Source organism: Equus przewalskii, chromosome 18 (assembly GCF_037783145.1).
Source record: "Equus przewalskii isolate Varuska chromosome 18, EquPr2, whole genome shotgun sequence".
Lineage (NCBI taxonomy): Eukaryota > Metazoa > Chordata > Mammalia > Perissodactyla > Equidae > Equus > Equus przewalskii.
The window spans coordinates 31,587,729-31,609,095 of NC_091848.1; the positions used below are offsets into that span (position 1 = coordinate 31,587,729).

The 21,367-nt window shown below is 41.3% G+C and overlaps 1 protein-coding gene across 3 annotated transcripts in view; it reads right to left on the reverse strand.

Annotated features, from left to right (window-relative positions):
• Positions 1-477: 477 nt before the first annotated feature.
• MB21D2 (Mab-21 domain containing 2) overlaps positions 478-21,367 on the reverse strand; it is a 108,742-nt gene continuing 87,852 nt past the window's right edge. For 2 of the 3 annotated variants that reach the window (XM_008534970.2, XM_070582535.1), the window contains exon 2: positions 478-3,312. In XM_008534970.2, coding sequence (XP_008533192.1) covers positions 2,048-3,312 — 1,265 coding nt within the window. In that variant the 3' untranslated portion in view covers positions 478-2,047. Of the gene's footprint in view, positions 3,313-18,537; positions 18,652-21,367 lie in introns of those variants that run through there. The other variant, XM_008534979.2, reaches the window with a different exon arrangement.

Sequence of the window (21,367 nt, forward strand, 5' to 3'; positions counted from 1 at the left end):
CCACCCAATGTTAGTTTCATCCTAAAGCTAGCTCTGCTCATGATTATGTGACAGCTGTCAGTAGCAATAGAGGCTAAGTGCTTCATCTTCCATTTCCAGAGTGCCTGCTGCCCAGCATTCCAAGCTAGAATCCTGAGCATGGCCGTCATTGGAGCAGCTTACACCATATGCCCAATCCCTAATTAATGACTGTGGCCAGGGAAATGGTTATGAAACCTGGCTTACACCAATCAGGATGCACAACTGGAACTGAGGGTGAAGTCATTTCCCAAGGAGGACACAGATTATGTGGAGGATAGGCAGATACTAGTAGGAAAATTGGGAAAAGGGAAGAATGAATACTGGATGTTCACTACATGGAGATCTGGCCTAAAAGACCAGAGCAACCCCAGGGCTATATTTACTGAAAATTACTATTGGTATTACTAATCAAAAAAGTAGTTTCCAGATTACAAACTCATAACAGCAACAACAAAATTCCAAGGCCAGTATGTTTCTTTTATTATTATTTTTGTGTTTGACTTAAGATGGTTGAATGATTTCATTTTCATTTATAAGCATTACATTAATTCCCATGCAATAACCCAAGATCGCATATGCCTGATTTCAATTGGCCAAAATCCAACCTGTGAGTCTGGACATTCAAGATCCAAATCAAAATGTTGCTTGACCTTCCCAATAGTAGACATCATGGGCATCATTTGAGTTATCGGCAGGCCCCCGATCTCTCAAACACCACAGTTTGCCATGAGTCTGTACCAAAACAGGGAGCCAATGCCTGGTGGCACCTAAGCCTGGCAAGTAAATTCATTCATGAAGACAGGACAGATCCACACCAAGGCCCATCCACAGATATGTTCTGGTTCCTGCTCTATAGCAAAACCTGCCTTTGAACAGGCATGGTATCTTCTATTGGGCGATTCTAAGTTCTTCCTGCCAGTTTTCCTCAAAACTCTCAGTAGAAGCAAAGAGACTTTACAAAAAAGCTTACTTCTATAACCCCAAAAGAAATAAACACAAACACACCTACTCTATCAAGTATATATTTTCCCCAGCTTCTGATGAAGTCACTTAGCAGGTTTAAAGCTTAAAAAACTTCTCTCAGTAAGACAGGAACCAGGAATATCTAAGAGGGCAAAACAGGACCCCACAATTAAAGGAGAACTAAACAAGTGCAAAGAATCATTCTATTGATTGAGAGAAATGGGCTAAATGAAAAAATGACAACATTTCAACAGTGGATGTCAATTTATATTGAAACACATACATTGGAACTCTGACAATGGCAAAGATTTCATTAGTGCAAATAACAATTATAATGGTATGTTCTTTAATAGGATTTAAATAAGGCTTCAAATCATTACACACGCTAAAACTACCATTTGGAAACCTTAATTCTGTTTGGAAAGTTGTCAAACGCACCGTCCAAACCATCTGAAGTTCTGAGTTGAGGACAATTACATTCAATGAAGTTGCTCCAAAACACACTTTGTAGCATTATGACTTTCAAAGTCTACGTTGTTTGGTGGAAAGGGGTAAAAATGCTCTGGGCACTGGTCAAAAGAAAGAAATCCAGCTAACATACCAGGTAGTTCTTAGGTTCAGATGATTCTCAAATATCTGTAGTGATGACAGCTCACTACAAAAATAAGGACAAAAAACAAAACAAAAAACAGTAGAATCTTGAAGTGTCAGAGATTCATTTCCCGATCCTCATTAACAAATTTGCACAAAGTATGAAACAGAAAAAAAGAAGAGAATTCATGGGCATTTCCATCTATGGCTCAAGTTCTCCTTAAAAAGCAAAAACAAAAACAAAAACAAACTTTGTGACAATAACTACAAAAAGTAAACGACAAAACCAGAGGCAGAATATGAAATAGTAATATACTGTTTCAGAGCCTGCAGAACCAGGAAACTTAAAAGGTGTTCTTAACAGATCCAATCTAGGCTGGATACGTAAAAAACGGAAAGACAGCGTCACAAACCACACGAGACTTTATGAGAGTTTCAGAACCAGGAAAAAAAACAAAAGGCAGTAAAACGCTCAGAAAAATTTATCATCAATTCTGAAATGAGGCCTTGTGACATCATCAGGGTTAATAAAGACAGAGATGGACTTCCCCGGGTTCTCAGTCACTAGCTGCTGCAGTTTTTTGGCCAAACGGTCGTCAGGCTGGTTGGGGTCCCCTCCGTCGGACTGCGGGGAGGGGATGCTGGTGGTGCTCCCTCGCCTCTGGAGCTCCAGCGTCAGCCTGTTGGCTGCCTTGACGTGCTCAATGGCGGTACGCAAGTGCTCGGCCGGGTCTGAGCGGACCGAGGAGAGCTTCCGCGCGTGGAGCATGACCGTCTCCTCTGACAGGTGCTCCAGCATGTTGCACTGAGGGATGAAATAATTGGGGCACATCTTGTTGACCAGACAGTGCTGAAGGTCATCGATGAGGCCCAGCAAAAAGTGGGCTGCATAGTCTTCTTGAGCCAAGTAGTTGGCAGGAAGTCTGTCGCAGGCCCAGAGCATCATGCTGCGCAGGTGATAGGGACTGATAGCCTTAGGCCGGGACAGGAGTTTAATGATGATGGCTTTGCAGGCCTGGTAGGCCTGCATGAGGCTGCTAGAGATGCACTTCTTCAACTGCACCTCGCTCCTGGCAAAGGACAGCCGCCATTCGTTGTCCTTCTTACCCTTGTAGGAGCAAGCAGGCACCAAGTAAAACCCACTGATGACCTCTTCCTCGGTGATCTTCCCATCCCAAAAGTGGTTCTCCATGAGCCAGCTCTGAGCCACTGCGGGCCAACCTTTAAAAGACACCACAGGGACAATATCGTACAACATGCGACTGCTCCCCACACCCAGAATGATGGAGATGATGGTCCCATTCTTTTCTACCTTTTCCACCTTTGGCATCCCTCGCTGGGGTTTCTTCTGTATCTCTGATAGGACAATGCTGATGGAGTCATAGAACCAGTCAGCCACTTTGGTTGGGGAGAAGAAGTAGTTGGTGGCACCATTGATGTGATCTACAATCGTGCAGCAGTCTTTCCATTTACTGATCGTCCCCTCATCAAAGAGCCTAAGGCTCAGCCAAGAGTGACACAAGGCTGAGTGGCGCATATCAAGTGTCACAGGCTGATTACGGTCATGTAGCTTAAGGGCTGGCACCAGAAGGGTAAAGTCCATATCATAGTCGGTCCCCCGGGCATAGACATTAAGCTCATCTAAGTCCAGGTCCACCACGCCTTCCCGGACTCCTCCAGAGAGCAACAGGTACTCATTGGCCACTGGAAGTTTTTGGTCCAGCTTTTGCACCATTCCTAGAAACAGAAAGAGAAAACATTATTACAGGAAGCACAGACATCAGAGTCTTAGGCATCAACATAGCATGTGCTGAGTTTCCAAGAGCCACTATTCATTACCAGTACAAAACCAGATCATAGGCTGCTGCACAGACACAGCTAAGGGTACTTTGTTCTTTCTCATCAGCTCTAGAATCATCCTTTTCCCAGTGGGAGAATTACGATAGATTTTCCTCTCACAGTGAAAGCAGTATCATTTTCAATCATAAACCAGGGCTTCTCTTACCCCAGTCATCACCTCAGTTTACGCTATTGCAGTCCACTCAGTCACCCAGGCTCAAAACCTCAGCAGGCTTAACTCCTCCTTGCCTTTCTACTGCAACTCTTATCTAATAACCTCTGCAACATTTCTCACTCCTTCCTGTTCTCCACCTCTGCGGCCATCATATAAAGCCAGGCGCGTTTCATCTCTTGCCAAAGCAGTCTCCTTCTCCAGGTCCTCCCTGCTTAAAGCTTCTTCAACACAGTGATTCTCAACGTGGACACTGCAAGTGGGACACTGTCAGGGGGCAGTGAGGTCATAACTCTTTTCATAATAATACTAATGCATTATTTGCCTTTTCACTGTGTTGACACTTGATCTGACACTTGATGGTACAAAAGCAATGGAGGGCAAATCTGTTGGTGCCTTAGCTTCAGTCGAGACAGTGGCACCAGACTATACTTACTAGCAGTCATTGGATTTTTTTTTTTTTTTTAGGAAGATTAGCCCTGAGCTAACATCTGCTGCCAATCCTCCTCTTTTTGCTGAAGAAGACTGGCCCTGAGCTAATATCGTGCCCATCTTCCTCTACTTTATATGTGGAACGCCTGCCACAGCATGGCTTGCCAAGTGGTGTGTAGGTCTGCAACTGGCATCCGAACCGGCAAACTCCAGGCTGCCAAAGTGGAACGTGCAAACTTAACTGCTTTGCCACGGGGCCAACCCCTACTGGATTCTTTACTACTGACATGCACTAGCATTAAAAAAAAAAAAAAATCAAGTTTCACTTAGGAAAATCCTTAATGGAAAATAAAAAATGGATTAATTTTATTAAATCCCAACTCTTGAACCATCTTTTTAATATTCTGTGACGAAATGGGAAGTAACCATAAAGCACTTCTGCCTCACATGAAATACAAACACTGTCGGCAAGAAACGCATTCATGGGATCGTTTGAGTTGTGAGCTAAATTCACTGCTTTGTTCATGGAACATCATTTTTATTTTAAAGAACGACTGATAGACTATGGCTATTCGGACTTGGGTATTTGACAGACATTTTCTTGAAAAAATGAACAAAATGAGACTGTCTTCGAGAAAACAACTGAAAATATTTATTGCCAATGATAAAACTGGAACTTTCAAGAAAAAATTAGAGAAAACTCATCTCCTGCAGCATGAACTTTAACATCTTCCCAAACTTAATACTTTTCTGATGCGATTGGTAGTGATATTACGAAGGTGAATTTTTTGATGAGATTGTGAGCTCTTTGAGGATAAAAACCAAGTCTTGAATAGGTATGAAGTAGGCATAAGAGTCTGCACCCAGTAGGCACACAAGTGAAGCTATGACTGAATGATAAAGTAAGGAATAGATGGAATTAATAGGGCTTAAACATGAAGTACTTAATTAAAGGCCTGACATAAATGTTCCACGAACGACACACAAATTTACTCTCCCCGTCTCCCGCATTTTAATTATATATTCACTTGCCCTTCAATATCTGACAAACTACCAGCATCACTCTGAGACTTATTAACAACTTCCCCCCAAAGAGGCCAAAGAACTGTGATCCCATTATTCATTGCAATTACTTTGACTCAACACAGTTTGTTATCCACAGGACAATCCCAATGCAAATAAATAAACCGGGGAGTGTAAGTGTCCGTGCTACCATTATGTTTCAGAATTTAACACTCATTTATAAAATGTATTCTTTTTCATTCTTTAAAATTCTATTTTCTAAACATACTAACCTTGAAAAGGTCTTTTATTTAGTACCATTTCCTTCCATACAGATAGGAACATAGCAAGCTATCACTTTTGTTTCAAAGCAATTGATGAGTTATCTAACATTAAAGGGTCAACAATTCATCAGAAAAGAGAAGCCAGTGTACCTGACTTTTGAGGCTGTTTCTCACACTACCTGTGCCGTGATGGTCCACCTAGATCCTTCTTCAGTAAAGGTCTTCTTGTCTCAGCTGCTGAGAGTGATGTGAGAACAGTCCCTTAAGGATTGTCTTGGCTGCAAAGAGCCACCTCAACCAAGGTAATGTTTCATGGTTGAGGTGCTATGGGGTGGGGGGTGCACATTCAGTAACAGATCCCTGTGAGAATGCCCCAGTTCAGGATACTCTGAAGATCCCAGAGGGGTCAGCTGAGGCTGACACTGGGCCTACAAGGAAACCTGACTTTTCCCTCTGCCTCATCCTTCTTCCACAGGTGCTGATCCCCAGGGTACGTCTTAATAAATATCCTAACTCCATTTCAGTGGTTGCCTCCTGGGGAAGCCAATCTAAGACACTACATACTACCCAGGCAAAAACAGCCTTCACTACAAATTCAGCATGGAAAATTTATTTTCCTTTTTAAAAGTGGTTTTTTAAAAGCCAAAGTTAGCAACCAGGATTGAAAGTTATCAAAAAAACCAAGACAAAGATTCATTTCTCAATTGTCATCATGTTCAGTATTAACTTCATCTTTACAAAGTAACAAATACCACCACCCCAAGTTTTAGCTATAGTTATAAAAGATTGACTTCTCAGAATGCAGAGTAGGTTGTGAAAATCATCTTCACTATTTTATAGACTCACGTGTAGGTATAGTTACTTTCAAAGAGAAACATTTCATAATGACATAATTTACTCATTATTTCAAATACTCTTTCACTCTAGCATTTGGAGTGCCATAAATACACATGGGAAAAATGGTGAAATGCTGCGCTGTGATTAGTAAATAAGATCTGAACTGATTAGAGGTGGTGTTGTTATCTGCATAACATATTGTTGTCCCCTCTTAGGCATAAATAACTCAAAATTCTATACATGCTTTTGCCCTACACAGGATCAAAGCGGCTCTGAGCACACTATCTCAGACTTGTCTACACCACCAGAATAGCTTGAGCATTAATAGCCTGGGAATAATTTGTTTACAAACGTGCCACTGAATTTTGCCTTGGGATTGTTACAATTTTCTTTGGATAGTTCTAGGTGAGAAAAAAATTAAAACTCCCTTTTGCCCTCTGCTGGATTAAAGAAGAAGTTTTAATGTATTTTCACTAGTTAGTATATATACTAGCATACTCCTCTTTCCTCCCAATTACTGCTTATGTACCCAGTTAAAATGCTGGCCCTTCTTTCAAAAGAGCCATGTCGACTATTTGGCTAAATTCTAATACTCAGGAGTTAGAGTCATTTTGCACTCTTCTTATTCCTTTAAAGCGCAGAGAGAACTTCAGCAGCAGACAGAATATTGCTGAGGCTCGTTTGCTAAGCTCCTAGAAGTTAGAAACCAAGTCCCTAAGGCCACATTGATCCGGAAGCTAATCCCCTGTGACATCCACAGTTACATTTAGCCTGCCTGAGCCCATTAGTCTGCAGTTTTACAAATGATTTGGTAACACAAACTGGAGCCTGCCCCAGCATTATACAAACTCAAACGCCCTCCTTGAAAACTTTCCTGGGCTAAGTGTAAGTGAAAATGAGCTGACATCAGCTATCATGGCAGATGGGTTGCCATGCAACTAAAGCACAGCCAGGGGCTGAGAAGGAAAAAGACAGAGGAGGGGAAAAACTTCAACTGTATACTTTGGCTGTAGGCATCAGTGCCAACAAGTACCATCTCTGAATTAATCCGAGGGTTTTTGTGCAATTACAGGAGGGTAAGACCAAGTGATTTTGGCTGTCTATTTTTAAATTATCCAAAGCCAGAGTGGGAACAAAAGGAAGATGAGCACACACACCACTGAAGTTATTAGCAGCAAAGAAAAGGAGGGCTGGAGAGGCAGCTTGTTCCCCTGGGTGGGTCTCTTCTTTTCCTGGAAGGCTCGGCATATGTTTGCTCCTAAAAACACAAAGTAAAACTGCTTTCCAGTCTTCCTTCCTGTAATTGATTCCTTGATTTCGGTTTATTTTGAGTTTCTACTTAAGAAGACCTTAATATTAATCTTTTACGTAGGTACTGGGGCCTCGAGTTTAAGGAATGAGTTCCACGTCATCCACTAAGTTCTTTGCTCATTATCCTTAGAATGTCAAGTGAAAAATGGAACTCTGCCCCTTACTCCCCTCTATTCTAGAAAATAAAACTTCATCATATTCCAATGAATTCAAATAACTAACCTCCATCACTCAGACATATAATGCCAGATTGTTAACACCTGAGCACAAGAACTAAGCATCACTTTTTGTCTTCTCCCATCTTCACAGTCCCACTCCAGCAGCTACATGAGAACTCAAGTAGAGAGTTTAATAAATACTAAGCAGGTAAGTGAAATCAGTACTTACATAGATTCTTAAAAGAAAAAAAAAAAACTCTCTTACCTATGTTGAAGGGAGAAAGATCTATAAAGAGGTAAAACTTTTATGTCTTGTAATTAATGCTATGGAATTCAAATGAAAATCTCATACATCTTTATGCATATAAAAAAGATTTCTATGTAGATAAAAAAGACCTGAATATCTCAATAATATTCATTGTTTCATAAAAAAAGAGTTCTCTTTTTCACCCCAAATCACGTGGCACACCAATAGCAGTGCCTTCTTATTGCAGTGATTCATAACGGTAGGAAGGGTACAGAATGGAACTATGTTGACAAAGTTCTTCTGTGATTCTGACATATCCCCTTGGCAAGCAGTCTCCTTGGTTGTTAATAAATAATATAAAACCTTCCTATAAAAATATTACGATTTATGCTTCAAAGGAGCACATGTTTTTGTCACGCTTACTTGACATTCTGAGGAATATTCTGAGAAGCAAGCATGGTCACTACCTTCTAAAAAGTCACCAATCTATAAAATTTTTAATGACCCCAATTTTGGGAAGGTTTTTAGCAATTTCCTCCTTCATTCATGGCCAGAAACCAAGAAGTCTCTTACTTTATAGGTGAAAAAATGGAGGTTCAGAGAGGAGAAATAAGTCATTCAAGGTCACACACCCCTAGTGACAGAGTAACAGCACTGTCTTATTCCCTCATTTGTTGAGAAGGTCAGAATGGCATCTAGACTGTTCTCCCTGTGACAGTGACCTGGCTTGACATGGATGCAGAACGGCTCAGAAGGAAAGTAGCAGAGGTCTCAAGGCAAGGTGCCAACCTTTGAGCTTTTGTTGGTCAAAGCTTTAGTGTGACCTTGAACACGCAGCAGAAGGTGTCTGACTAACCACATTTATCACAAGGAAGAATGGACTTGATCTGTCTTGCAAGAAGCTATTAGTATTCCTAAATAAATGGACTGTAAGACACAGGAAATACAAAAGTGAGACCCCAATGGAGCTTCCTAGTTTTTTAATAATCTGCTGCGTGATCATTCATATCGACAATGATAGCAATATGTTTTCTAAGTCAGAGTCTGTTTTATCTGGAATAATTTCTGAGACAATTACATATAATTTTGTTTAAGTCTTTTAGAAAACTGATTAATTCATGTACCGTAACGACCTATTGACCAAATATATATAGTAATAAGACTGATTCAAAAGATGCCTCCTCAAAGAAGTCATCCTCGATCTCTTCCCATTTTGACACAAATACGTGTGCAAGAGCAATGGAGCCAGAATAAGGCAGGCTTGGGTTTGAATCCTGGGTTTGTCATTCACTACTTAAGCCTGACAAGTTATTCAACCTCTGAGCTTTCAATTCCCCATCTTTTTAAAACAAACAACCCACCCCATAAAACCACCCTTAAAGGCTTGATATGAAATGTCTACGCACACAGTAGATACTTAGTTCATTTTCCCCGTATCTTCTTCCCTTGTCCAACACCCATAAAACTGGACTTGCCGAATCACACCTATTCCACAGTTACTTTGAAGATTTAACTAAACAAGGGAACCTATTTAAAGCATTTGTTAGGTATACACAGCAGGTTAGATGAAAGGAAAGGAATGGAGCATCTCTCCCCGAGCTGCACCTGACTGCTGCCAGCCCAGGGATGCCTCCGCTGGTGGATGCCATCATGTGGCAAGGCACACAGTTTGGCAATAAGAGGGCAGGTTGGATTCCAGCCCTTCCTTGTTCCCTTTGAATACGTGTCCTATGCAATGAACAATCTGTGCACCCCCATGGAAAGCCTTGATCTGAATTCCTTTTTTTGTTGTTGTTTTTTGCTGAGGAAGATTCGCCCTGAGCTAACATCTGCGCCAATCTTCTTCTATTTTGTATGTGGGTCACTGCCACAGCATGGCCACTGATGTGTGGTGTAGGTCTGCGCCTGGGAACTGAACCTGGGCCACCGAAGTGGAGCATACTGAACTTAACCACTAGGCCATGGTACCTGGCCCTGCATTCTCATGTTAACACTTTCTACACCTGTTACCATAGTGGGCTGCACTCATGGCTTATTTTCCCTCCTAAATGAGATAACAATATAAAGCATTTGACACAGTAATTGGCAAAGAGGCTCAGCAAAGGAAAGACACTATCACAGTCAACACTCTACAAGCTCCGGTAGTTGAGGTTTTATTACTGCAGTGGCTAATACAGACCTGGGATCAGGAGGCAACTGCTCATTGAGTGGATCGTTTGTTTCAGTCAACCCCAATACCTCATTAACCATAACCCATCCCTCATGGAATTTACTACACAATATAATAAGAAATACTGCCAGCATATGCCTATAAAATCACTTACCAATAATCCAAAAGTCAAGTGGAAAAAAAAAGAAAAGCCTCTCTAATCTCAATTTTCCTTCTTAAAACTTAAAACCAAAGTTCTAAAAATTGATGGGCTTGGTCAAGTCTACTAAGCTATTTTTTTTTTAATGATTTTATTTTTTTCCTTTTTCTCCCCAAAGCCCCCCAGTACATAGTTGTATATTCTTCATTGTGGGTCCTTCTAGTTGTGGCATGTAGGATGCTGCCTCAGTGTGGTTTGATGAGCAATGCCATGTCCGCGCCCAGGATTCAAACCAACGAAACACTGGGCCGCCTGCAGCGGAGCGTGCAAACTTAACCACTCGGCCACGGGGCCAGGCTCTACTAAGCTATTTTGAACAGAATGAACATGAGTTAGGCCTGGATTCAAGTCCCATTCATCTGTGACCAACATAATTAACTACTCTGGGCCTCAGTTGCTCAGAAATTAGAGAATAACAACTAAAAGTTTGTAGGGTGGCAATGGGGATAAAACAGGAAAATGCACGCCAAATTACTTAGCGTGTAGTCTGGTCCTTACTTGGCAGTCAATCAACAGAGGGTTCTGGGCAGGTGCATGCACATATGTCATCAGTATATTTTTCCCATCGAATAAGTCCTGCCCTTTTCCTTCTTTTTAGTCCTTAGGGGAGTTTAAAAATTCATGGTTTCTCCCAACCAGAACTTACTGGCAAGACTCAAAAGAGAGTCTTATTAGCCCCACCTAGCAGCTTCCCACAGCCACAACAGGGCACAAAAGCTACGGACTGTCAATTTACAAGACTGCTCACTTTAGAAAGCTTATTCTTTAAAAATAAAAACAAAAGCAAGTGGAAAGCAAGAGTAATGCCAATATGGTATCATATGGCTACATAAGGACAGAGAAATGTTTCCCTGGTGACCAGATTACCCCTCTCCTGATCTCCAGCAGAAGCACTAAGTTTGTGATGGAGATGCTCAGAATTAAGCCAGCTGTACCCCATTCACCTCTGCCTGTGGCCCAGCCGAGTGTGGTTTGCATTCCTTTCTCATTTGGGGATGTTTAGGCAAACTACTTAATTACTCTGAAACTGGAAAGCCAGATTTGATGGAAGGGCACAGGCATACATTTTAGAAGAGGTATAATGAAGTAAGCCAAGTCCAGGAAATTGCAAGGATAGAGATGGGATTCAAAACTCAGGTTTGATTTATTCATGCATGCAACACGTAAGTATTAATGCCTCCTCTGAGGAAGTACTCTGCGAGATACTCAAGATAGAAAGGTGAAGACAAACACACAGTCTCCACTGCATCATGCTTATCATTTAGTGAGAAGGCCGGATATAACCGTATCAATCAGGATAGATGCGGTTATGCTGAGTAACAAACCTAAAACCTCAGGGACTTAAAACCACCAAGCCTGATTTTTCATTCAGCCTACATGACCATCAGGGCTTAGCTGGGGGTTCTTCTTTCCTTAATCTAGGACCCCACTGGATAGAGCAGCCCTTATCTAGAATTTTATAATCACTTTACTGGAGAAAAGAGAGCCCTGGAGGATCTCTTTTCAGCAGCTAAACATTCTGGCCTGGAAACGACATACATCAATTTCATTCACAAATCATTGGCCAAAACTAGTCACATGGTCCCACCCAACCCCAGGGGAAAAAGTGCAATTCTGCCTCATGCTGGGAAGGCAGAGAGCCAGAAATATTTGATAAGAGCATGAACAACTCCCACACTAATCAAATAATCCCACACTAATGAACATATAAGTATAAGCTGAGATAACACTGAAGGAAATGAATAAAGGTCCTAGCCAAAACACAGAGGAGGAAGGAGAGGAGTGCAAATTGTTTAGCCTGGAGAATAGAAAACTCAAGAAAGCAATGAGATCCACCTCCACATCTTTGATGAGTGGTCCTGGTAAAGAAAAAATGGACTTTACCTATATGATTCCAATAAGTAGAAGGTATACAGAGAAAAATTCAGTCTAATCTGTAAATGGAAGACTCGTCCATCTGGTAGAATTTTCTACCAATGTTGCCTGTGGAGGGCATATATTTCCTGTCCCTAGAGACGATCAATCAGAATCTTCGGCAGGGGTTAAGACTATAAATGCACGCTTGTAATGGAGTCTGAGTGTAGACGCCTTCCAAGATAGCTGCCCATCACAAAAGCCTACTACTCAAGACAGAAGACTATAATTTAGACTCCTGTAGCCGCCTACGGCCATCCAATGTGGGCCCCGTAACAATGGCAGTAAGAAATCCAAGGGAGCATTAGGCTTGAATGCTGGATGCTGCTCTTCCCCCTTATCTGGTTTACTCGGTGTCATTTCTAATCTGCAGCCTAGCTGCTGTCACATTCGCCAACCAACGCTGCTGATTTACAAGGAAACAGCCCAGTACTAGCAATAACACACCTCATAGCAAAAGAAGGATTGACTTTCTAGAGCACATTTTCAAAGTCGGTACATCTCCTGTCAAGGGCTCTCTGAGAAGGGCGCACGTATTTATTGGCTCTACTATGCACTCAGGCGTAGGCTGAATGTTTCACCTATGTCATTTCGTTCATTCCTCTTGGCACTTTCAAGTAGGTGATACTGTCCTCATTTTACAGATGAGGAAATCAAGATAAATAACAGTCCAATAAACTGTTCATGGTCATAATAGCTGGGATCAAAATTCAAGTTGATTCCATACTCTTTCACTATCCCACACTGCTTTCCAGCATTAAATGGGTTCTCCTAAGAGAATAAACAATTGAATATCTTTGGGCCTTTAAAACTTCCATGTAAAACACTATTAAAAACAGTTAGTGGAAGCTTATTTCTCATCCAAAAATAAAAAAAATTCTACTTTGGAGTAAAATGATTTCTGAAGCAGATTAAAAGCTGATTTTAGCCATCCCAGGGGAATAAAGTATATGAGCAAAATGGGTAAAGGGTCATAAAAAAGACTTGATTTTAAATGACTTTTACAAAAATGAATATCTAGTGCTGACATACAGCTATGTGTGCATGCACGCGTGTGTCTGCGTGTGTTGTGTTGCATACTTAACTCTCAGACAGTCTCAAAGAGCATTCCACAAGTGTTTTAATCACAACATCCTTGGAGTTCTTTCAGACCCCCAAAACAAACTCTGAGAATGTTGCCATATATTCACAGGCACAGTCTAATTTGCTTATTTTAACTTAACAGCAAAGCCTTAATTTTAAAGTCCTATCCCCTAAATTTCTACCACTAGATTAGGGAGACCAGGAGATGGATGGAGGGTGGCTGGGAACATCATGACCAAAACAAACAAACAAACAAACAAACAAACCAAAAACTAACTACAAAGCCAGAAGCTCTTACTGAGTTCTGAAGCAGAAAGTCTTTTTCCTCTGTGGACAGAGCAGAATTTACCCTAGTTGCATTTCTTCTCTCTGCAAAATTCAGCTCAGGCACACTGAGCCATGGAGAAAGAACATGAAGAATTCTGCGCCCTCTCTAAAAAACCCCCAAACCCCCAAATCAAACAACCAACTGGTATCCATGAGCCTTAATAAGAGATACCCTTTTTGTGACCCAGCAGCCTAAGAAAATATGTCACCGTTGATTAAAAAGGAACTCCATAGCTGACATCTACACTACACACTCAGAGTTGCTACATTAGCTCAAAAATGATCCCAATTAACATAAAGAAGTCCCCTCTAAAGGATTTTAAAACTATCATTGGCTAGCAAAGACCTTGTCTTAAAATTAGTTTACTCTGGAAATTTTCAACATATACTTTAGTAGAGATAATAGTAGAATGAATCACCATATACCCATCACACAGCTTCAACAATTGTTTGCCATTCTTGTTTCATTTATCCCCATTTTTTTGCTGTGATATTTTAAAGTAAATCCCAGATATCATATAATTTTACCCATAAATACTTCAAGATATTTACCTGACAAAGACCTTTTTAAAACTGTAACCACCATTCTCATATCTGAACAAAATTAATAATTTCCTATTATTATTGACTTCACTTGACTTTATCTTTTTCCTAATATGTGTGAATACATGAGTATGTTGCGTATGCATAGGAAATGTTGACACACCGCCCTGCCCTGCCCTTGCACCTATGGTAGGCAGTTTCCTGCAAGCTGGCAGCTTCCCTCTTCAAGGCCAGTGATTCTGCTCCTCTGCCTGAGGGCCATCTCTGCTCTGGCACTGCCAGGAAGTGCAGGGAAGTTAATGTGGAGAACTGACACCACGGGGACAAACCTCCAACAACCGAGGATAGGAATCGGTGGACAAATGCCCCAGCTTCCCCAGACTCCAGTGAGACAATTCTAAGATGGGTTCTACACACCTTCCCAGAGGGTCCCAGAAGATTAATCTGCTCATCAGCTCATTAACAGACGCTTTATTGGCTCTTCTCTTTTCAATGTTTCAGTCGTTCTACCCCCTCACTAGTGCTTCTTAGTGTCACCTCCCAGATGAACTACCACACCAAGGTAGGTCTTGTTTCTGGAAGGGTGTGTGTGTGTGTGTGTGTGTGTGTGTGTGTGTGTGTAGCAGTGCTAAACAGGTTCATCTCTGTTAATAATTCTGGATGAAATCACACCACCTCAGACGCATAATTGGCCATGAGAACAGAAGTATAAGCTGATGACAATAAATTACTTGTTCTTTCCCACAATTAAGTTATAGATCTAGTACATGTGTTTTATAAAGTGAGATGTGAGCACAAGTCTCAAAAAGAGTTCATCAGCTTTCTCCGATCAGCAAGCTTGTTTCCAGTGCATTCATAATGAGCACCTGGCTTGTTCATTTATTGCTTTGTTGATATTTCAATTTTCCTCATTCCCCTAAGGACATTCTAAGCCTCTTCCAATTCTAGAGAACTTCAGAGAGATGAAATTCATACATTAGTTAGATACAGCCATTTCTTCCTCAATCTTCAAAGAAAACAATGGGGAGTAAGGTTTGAAGAGAAAGAGTAAAAAAGTAGGTAAGCCCAGCTTCCAGGTTACTGCAGGAACCAACCTTCAGAATGGAAACTTATTCAAGTGGACCCGCCTTCTTCATATGTGAGTCTCAAGCCAAATTCGAAGACCAAAAGAACATTTCTCTTTCAGCCTCCACTTGGGATTAATCTGCCTCTGCTCTTCTGAATTGTATGGAAAAAATTCCAAATGACATATTTCCTCTCTCCATTCAATGACCTTTGTCCACACTTTCTTTAGTGTAGTGCTTAGACCAATTATCAATTATTTGTTGACCTGTTGCTGTCCCTCTGTCTGATAACCCATGTATCTCTTAACATAACACAACAGAAACTCAACAGATGTCAACTGAATGAATAAACAGATGGGACAGCCTAAAGATAGGGTTTACAGGAATCTTCCAGGATGAAAATCATCAGGTGATATACTTAGATTGATGAGCGATTCCAGAACCACTATATCTGCAAGCCAGGGAATCATATGACATACTCAGAAGAGATGAAAGGGAGAAGCTAGGAGCCTGCTAATGAGCTGACCATAAGCTAGATGGTAACGACCATCTCTTCTCGTCCAAGAATAATTTAACTCTAGGACATTTTCCAAAGCATCAACTTTTAGTCAACAGTCCCAGCCAGAGATTAGGAGATAAAACTACTATATAATTACATTGTGATCTAAGATCAAAGTCTAATACCTGATTTTTTAAAAAGATGGTAATGGTGCAGTTTTCTTTGATGAACAAAAACAGGCTGTGTAAATAAATGGATTCCGTCTTACTAAGCAATTCCCAACAACAGCCAGGAGATGGCACCCACTTTCCACTCACTTACTAACAGCTTCTAGCTGGGATCCAAAGTCATAAAATCTTAGAATGAAAGCTCTGGGGAAAGAGTCTTATCGAGTCTTAGCCCCTTGCTAAGCCTCTATCTTAAAAGCATCACCCTGGGGCATTTTTGCCCCCAGGTACCAGTCAGTGACTGTCCCTTTAGGTCTCTCACAGGAAATCTCCTGGTAACTCAGAAGCTGACAGGCTCCATCTAGGTTGAGCCAAGACTCAAAGACGCTTCACCTGGGCAGGCAACATGGTTGATAACTGATTCTCAAAGTATGTTGAAGACCTTGTCACAAGGTACAGAGTTTCTGCTCTCATTTGCTGTCGCTGAGATAGAAAAAAACCCACATATAAAGCTTCAGGTGTCAGGAATAAGGGCAATAGAAGGCAAAGGAAATAGTTTTGATGTTATGAAGGTAAGGCACCACTCTTTCTGCAAAACTGTTTCATTCTCACTACAAATAAATACATACACTAAAAGATTTAGGAACCAAAATGATTAATAAAAAGGAAATTGATTTTTAAACCTGTCTCCAATCAATCAATAATGCAAATAAGCTTTGCTTTCCACTGTATGATGCTGTGCAGTTCCCAGAGAATGGCCGCAGTCATTTTCTCATTTGTTCCTGGCCGTGATTCTGTGGAGTATTATAGTTCTCACTGCACAGCTGTGGAAACTGAGGCTCTTGGTGGCTAAGGGATTACACAAGATAAGTGCACAAAATCTCCACATAGTTCTTTGGCCTAAGCTAGATGAAAAACTAGTCTGACCACACACAATTACTTCAAAGGAAGGAAGGGTGTGTCATTTGGGTTCTGTACCAAGTTATTGTTTGCTGCAGGGGGAGCAGAAAGGGAAAGAAAGGGCTTAAAATGGAAAGCTTGCTCTGCTGGGGCAATATTTTATAGAGGACAAACCTACAGGTCTCTGTTATGCCTGGACTGACTGGGTTGTTGATAAGATACCCTCTTTCCTTATCTACACCATCTAAATGAACACACATCATTCCTAGAAAATAACTTTTCTTTCTTTTTTTTTCTTTGAGGAAGATTAGCCCTGAGCTAACATCCATGCCCATCTTCCTCTACCTTATATGTGGGATGCCTACTACAGCATGGCTTGATGAGTGGTGCATAGGTCAGTGCCTGGGATCTGAACCTGTGAACCCCGGGCCGCCGAAAAGTGGAGCACGCGAACTTAACCGCTGCGCCACCGGGCCAGCCGCTGAAAATAACTTTTCTTTAAGCTTCAAATAATTAGATACCTAATAGTTACTAATTACTTTTCCATATAGTTCATTGTTGTAATACCTAATATATTAATAATGATGACCTCCTTGCCTGTATTGTCAGTATCCTGATTGAAATAAGTGTTATTTCAAATATGAATATCCTCAATCACGTTTCCGAGCAACAAAGTAGGAACATCCTAAAAATCTGCTATTTCAAAAAATAACAAGTCTGTGAACACATCTTCAAAGTTTCGCCATTGTATAAAGCTGGAATGTCCCACACAAAAGTTCAGATTGGTACGGCTACATGCATACCCGTAATTTAAGGAAGGACGAAGGATCAAATAAATGTTTCCAGGGAAAAAAAGTAAGGACAGACTATTAAAGAGCAGAAACTGCCTCTGAGCCACAACTGACTACCTGATAATTACTTTCAGTATCTGGGTGAAAACATAGTTTAGTGTTTGAGCTTGGAAAAGTTCACATCAAAAGAAGTCAGACTTAAAAAACAACCAGGCTAAGCCCTGTGTGAGGTTGAAATTTGCAGTTTAAACGCATGAGCAGATCATTTGAAAGAGGGTCAAACTGTGGCAGTGTTTTTAAATCCACGTTTGCACAACAAAGAAGAAAAGTCAGAGAGAAAGTCAAAAAGCGAGGCTCTTAATGCTGAAGTGAGAAAGCGATCCTTTGAGAGATGGCTGCTTTCTCCTAGTTTTCCTCCAACCGTCAAAAAACGGAGCAAAAGTCAGTGGTGTGGGGAGGAAAAGGGGAATTCAATATTGTAGCGAGAAATTGTGAACCAAAATGGTGGTTATTAAGGGAGATGTAAAAGGGTTTTGGTTTTGTTTTTTAACTTTATTGGGTTGAAGGATGTTTGAATCAGTTGCTAATTCCATAACTTTTGGATTCCAGAGGATGAAGTTTAAGTCATATATTGTTTCCCACACAAATAATGAATGAATCATAGATTATTGAGGACACAACTCTCAAGGTTACGTCCTCCCACTGTCACGGTACAGATCAGGGTGCTGAGGTCCAAAGGGCAAAGGTGACACAGCACAGCACCTGACACAGGTGCTGGGAACAGAATCCAAAGTCCTGATCCTCAGTCAAGGGCTCTTTCCACTCTACACGTGGGTCTCTAACCAAGGGGTCTAAGGCATCTGAGAGAGTTCCGGTCCCCGCGTCCCACCCTAGAAGGAAGAAGCATAATCTCCAAGGAGACACCCATGTTTTACACTAGCAATATTGAAATGCTTTTAAAAACTGAGACTGTCTGGTCGCGCCCTCGATTTCAAAGCAGAAAGTTTAATTGCATGGACTCACGAAAAGCAAAGCTGTCAAGTCAGAGGAAGAAGTTCATGGTACCAGCAATTCTCTAAAATCTTGAAGAGATGAGACGAACTATTCTTCAAGTCAGGAAAGACACAACTTTGGTGGGTCTTCTGAAAACGTGACAGGAATTGAGATTCAGGAAAGATACGACATCTCTCATTCCTCGCAACTGGGGGACTCGTTTACGTCTCCAACCTCCCAGTTATTCACTTGGCTTTGAATGAAAAAGATCCATTTTTGCTAGATTTCTGCCAGTTATTTTTTCCACACCGTCTATCCCTCCACTCATCAGAGAGCGGCTGATTTTTGTCCTCTCTTCGCTCTTAAGTGTGGACAAAGCAATTGTGTAATCAACCAAGAGTCTTTAAGGGCACTTGCACACACAGCACCACTCACTCGGGAGCACGTATGTGGGTCAGTGAGCATCAGCAGCGCGGCTGGCTTGGCAGCCAAGCAATGAACCTGTGGTGATGGGCACAATTACAGCTCAGCTTGTGGAACCAAAGATCACACAGTTTGAATAGAAGTATACAATGTCCAAAGCTATCAACTGTCCTGCAGGTGAATTTAGATACAATGGATTAAATATAAAAACCCATATTCATACTGCGTCCCTTCCAAAAATCCAGTCAGATTAGGTTTTTATAGTGAAGTGGGAAAAAGACTAAGTAACAAGCATTCTTTTAAAAGATGGTGCCTGCTTGAGAAAGGACATTAAAGGACTCAAACCCAAGGGTAGTGTGATTGTGAGATGCAGAAATCTTTTTTTTTTTTTTAGTGAGGAAGATTGGCCCTGAGCTAACATCTGTGACCAATCTTTCTCTTTTTGCTTGAGGAAGACTGTCCCTGAGTAACATCTGTGCCAATCTTCCTCTATTTTGTATGTGGGATGCTGCCACAGCATGGCTTGATGAGCAGTGTGTAGGTGCGCACCTGGGATCCAAACCAGCGAACCCCAGGCCACTGAAGCGGAGCACATGAACTTAACCAGTACACCACGGGGCTGGCCCCAAGAAATCTTTTTTTTAAGATAGTGATAAAAACGATATTTTGCACAGACCCAACTCTTATCATGAGAGTAACTTTCAGCTGAAAAATTCCATAATTCCATTTCAAAAGGGAGCAGGGGAGCGGTTTGGGGAGAAACCCTCCTGCAAAACCATATGAAGTTCTCAGTGTTTCCACTAGAGGTCGGTTCTTCCTAATTTTTCTTTACAGTGTTGGACAGGCTCCAACCAAAAAAGTAAGAGAGGAAAAAGGCCCGAAGGGTGGATATAAAATTTTAAAATTCATACCTGGCCTTACTGATATGCTTTCAAAGTGTGCAGAAATGCATTTCAGAAACAGTGCTTCTCGCCGGGGAATCCCAGATGCCCACATGCTGTCTGCAGCAATCCTACTGAAACGGTGGGACGTCGTCTGTCCACTGCTACAATTCCACAGCGTTAGGATGAAAAAGCCATATGGAAAAGAAGGATGCCCCTAAGAGATAACTGTTGATGTGGTGGAGAGATGATGAATTTACGGTACAGAAAAGCTTGAACGTGAACCCTAGCTTTATGACTTATTAGCTGTGTGACATAGAAGTTACTTGACTTCTGAAACTTTAGTTTCCTCATTTTTAGAAAATGAGGATAATACCACCTCTTTCACAAGGCTGTTATGAGACTTGACTGAAACAGTTACATAAAACCTCCCAATACAGTTTCTAGAACTTTGCTGAGGTTGAGAAAATGCAATTTTCTTTTTAAAACAGCATTCTGTTCACATTTCTCCAGGTCAGTTAATAATACTGGTTTTTATCTTGTTATTTGGGCACGTGCCTTTTTCTTAAAAAAAGAAATGTTCTAGTGTCTATTCAACCATCTCCCTTCCTCTCTTCTTGTTTTTTTTCTTTTGATTTTGGTTTTCTCAGGCTTTGTAAGTGTCAAGTAACGTGGGTGCAATGAAGGAGAGCTCATGACAACTTTGCCAGTTTTGTAACAGACGGAAAATATTTTCAGTGAAAAGTTATCACAAAGTTCCTGGGTGGTAGCAGTGATGGAGGAAGGGGAAAAGAGAGGAAGAGAAAAAGACAGATGTACTGACTTTCATGGTCAGTTTTAGCTTAATACCATCTTTTATGTTCTTTGATGAATTTGATATACGAGCAAAATGCAGTGAAATCCTGGATACTGAACGGATTCTGTCTTGTTGCCACAGTGGTTCTCTAACTAGTGTTCTGAATCATCTGGAGAAATTATTAAAACACAGATTGCTGGGCCTCGGCTCCCAGAGTTTCTGATTTAGTAGGTCTGGTGTAGGACCCGAGAATCTGCATTTCTAACAAGTTCCCAGGTGACGCTGACGCTCCTGGTGCACAGAGCACATTTTGAGAAGCACTGGTTTAGTACAGCTACAGGATTTACAATCAAACTGTAGGAAAGAAAGTGGAACCAGAAGACGAAACCTAGGCTCTGGGCCTGATCCTCCATTAATTCTCTACGTGATGGGGAAGGCTCATTACCTGTCGTGCCTCTTTTGCTCACCTGGAAAGAGGAACAACGTCTGTCCACCAATGAGGTCAAATGAGGGTCAAAAGAGGAAACGGGTTAACTAAAACTTTGATAAACTAGAAGATGCTCTGTAAGAACAAAGTATCCTGATCAACAATTTCAAACAGCCTGTGATAGTTAATTTGTCAACATGACTGCATCAGGGGATTCCCAGAGTTCTGGCTAAGTATTTCTGGGAGTGTCTGCGGGTGTTTCCATATGAGATGAGCATTTGAACTGGTGGACTGAATAAACCAGATTGCCCTTCTCCATGGGGGTGGGCATCA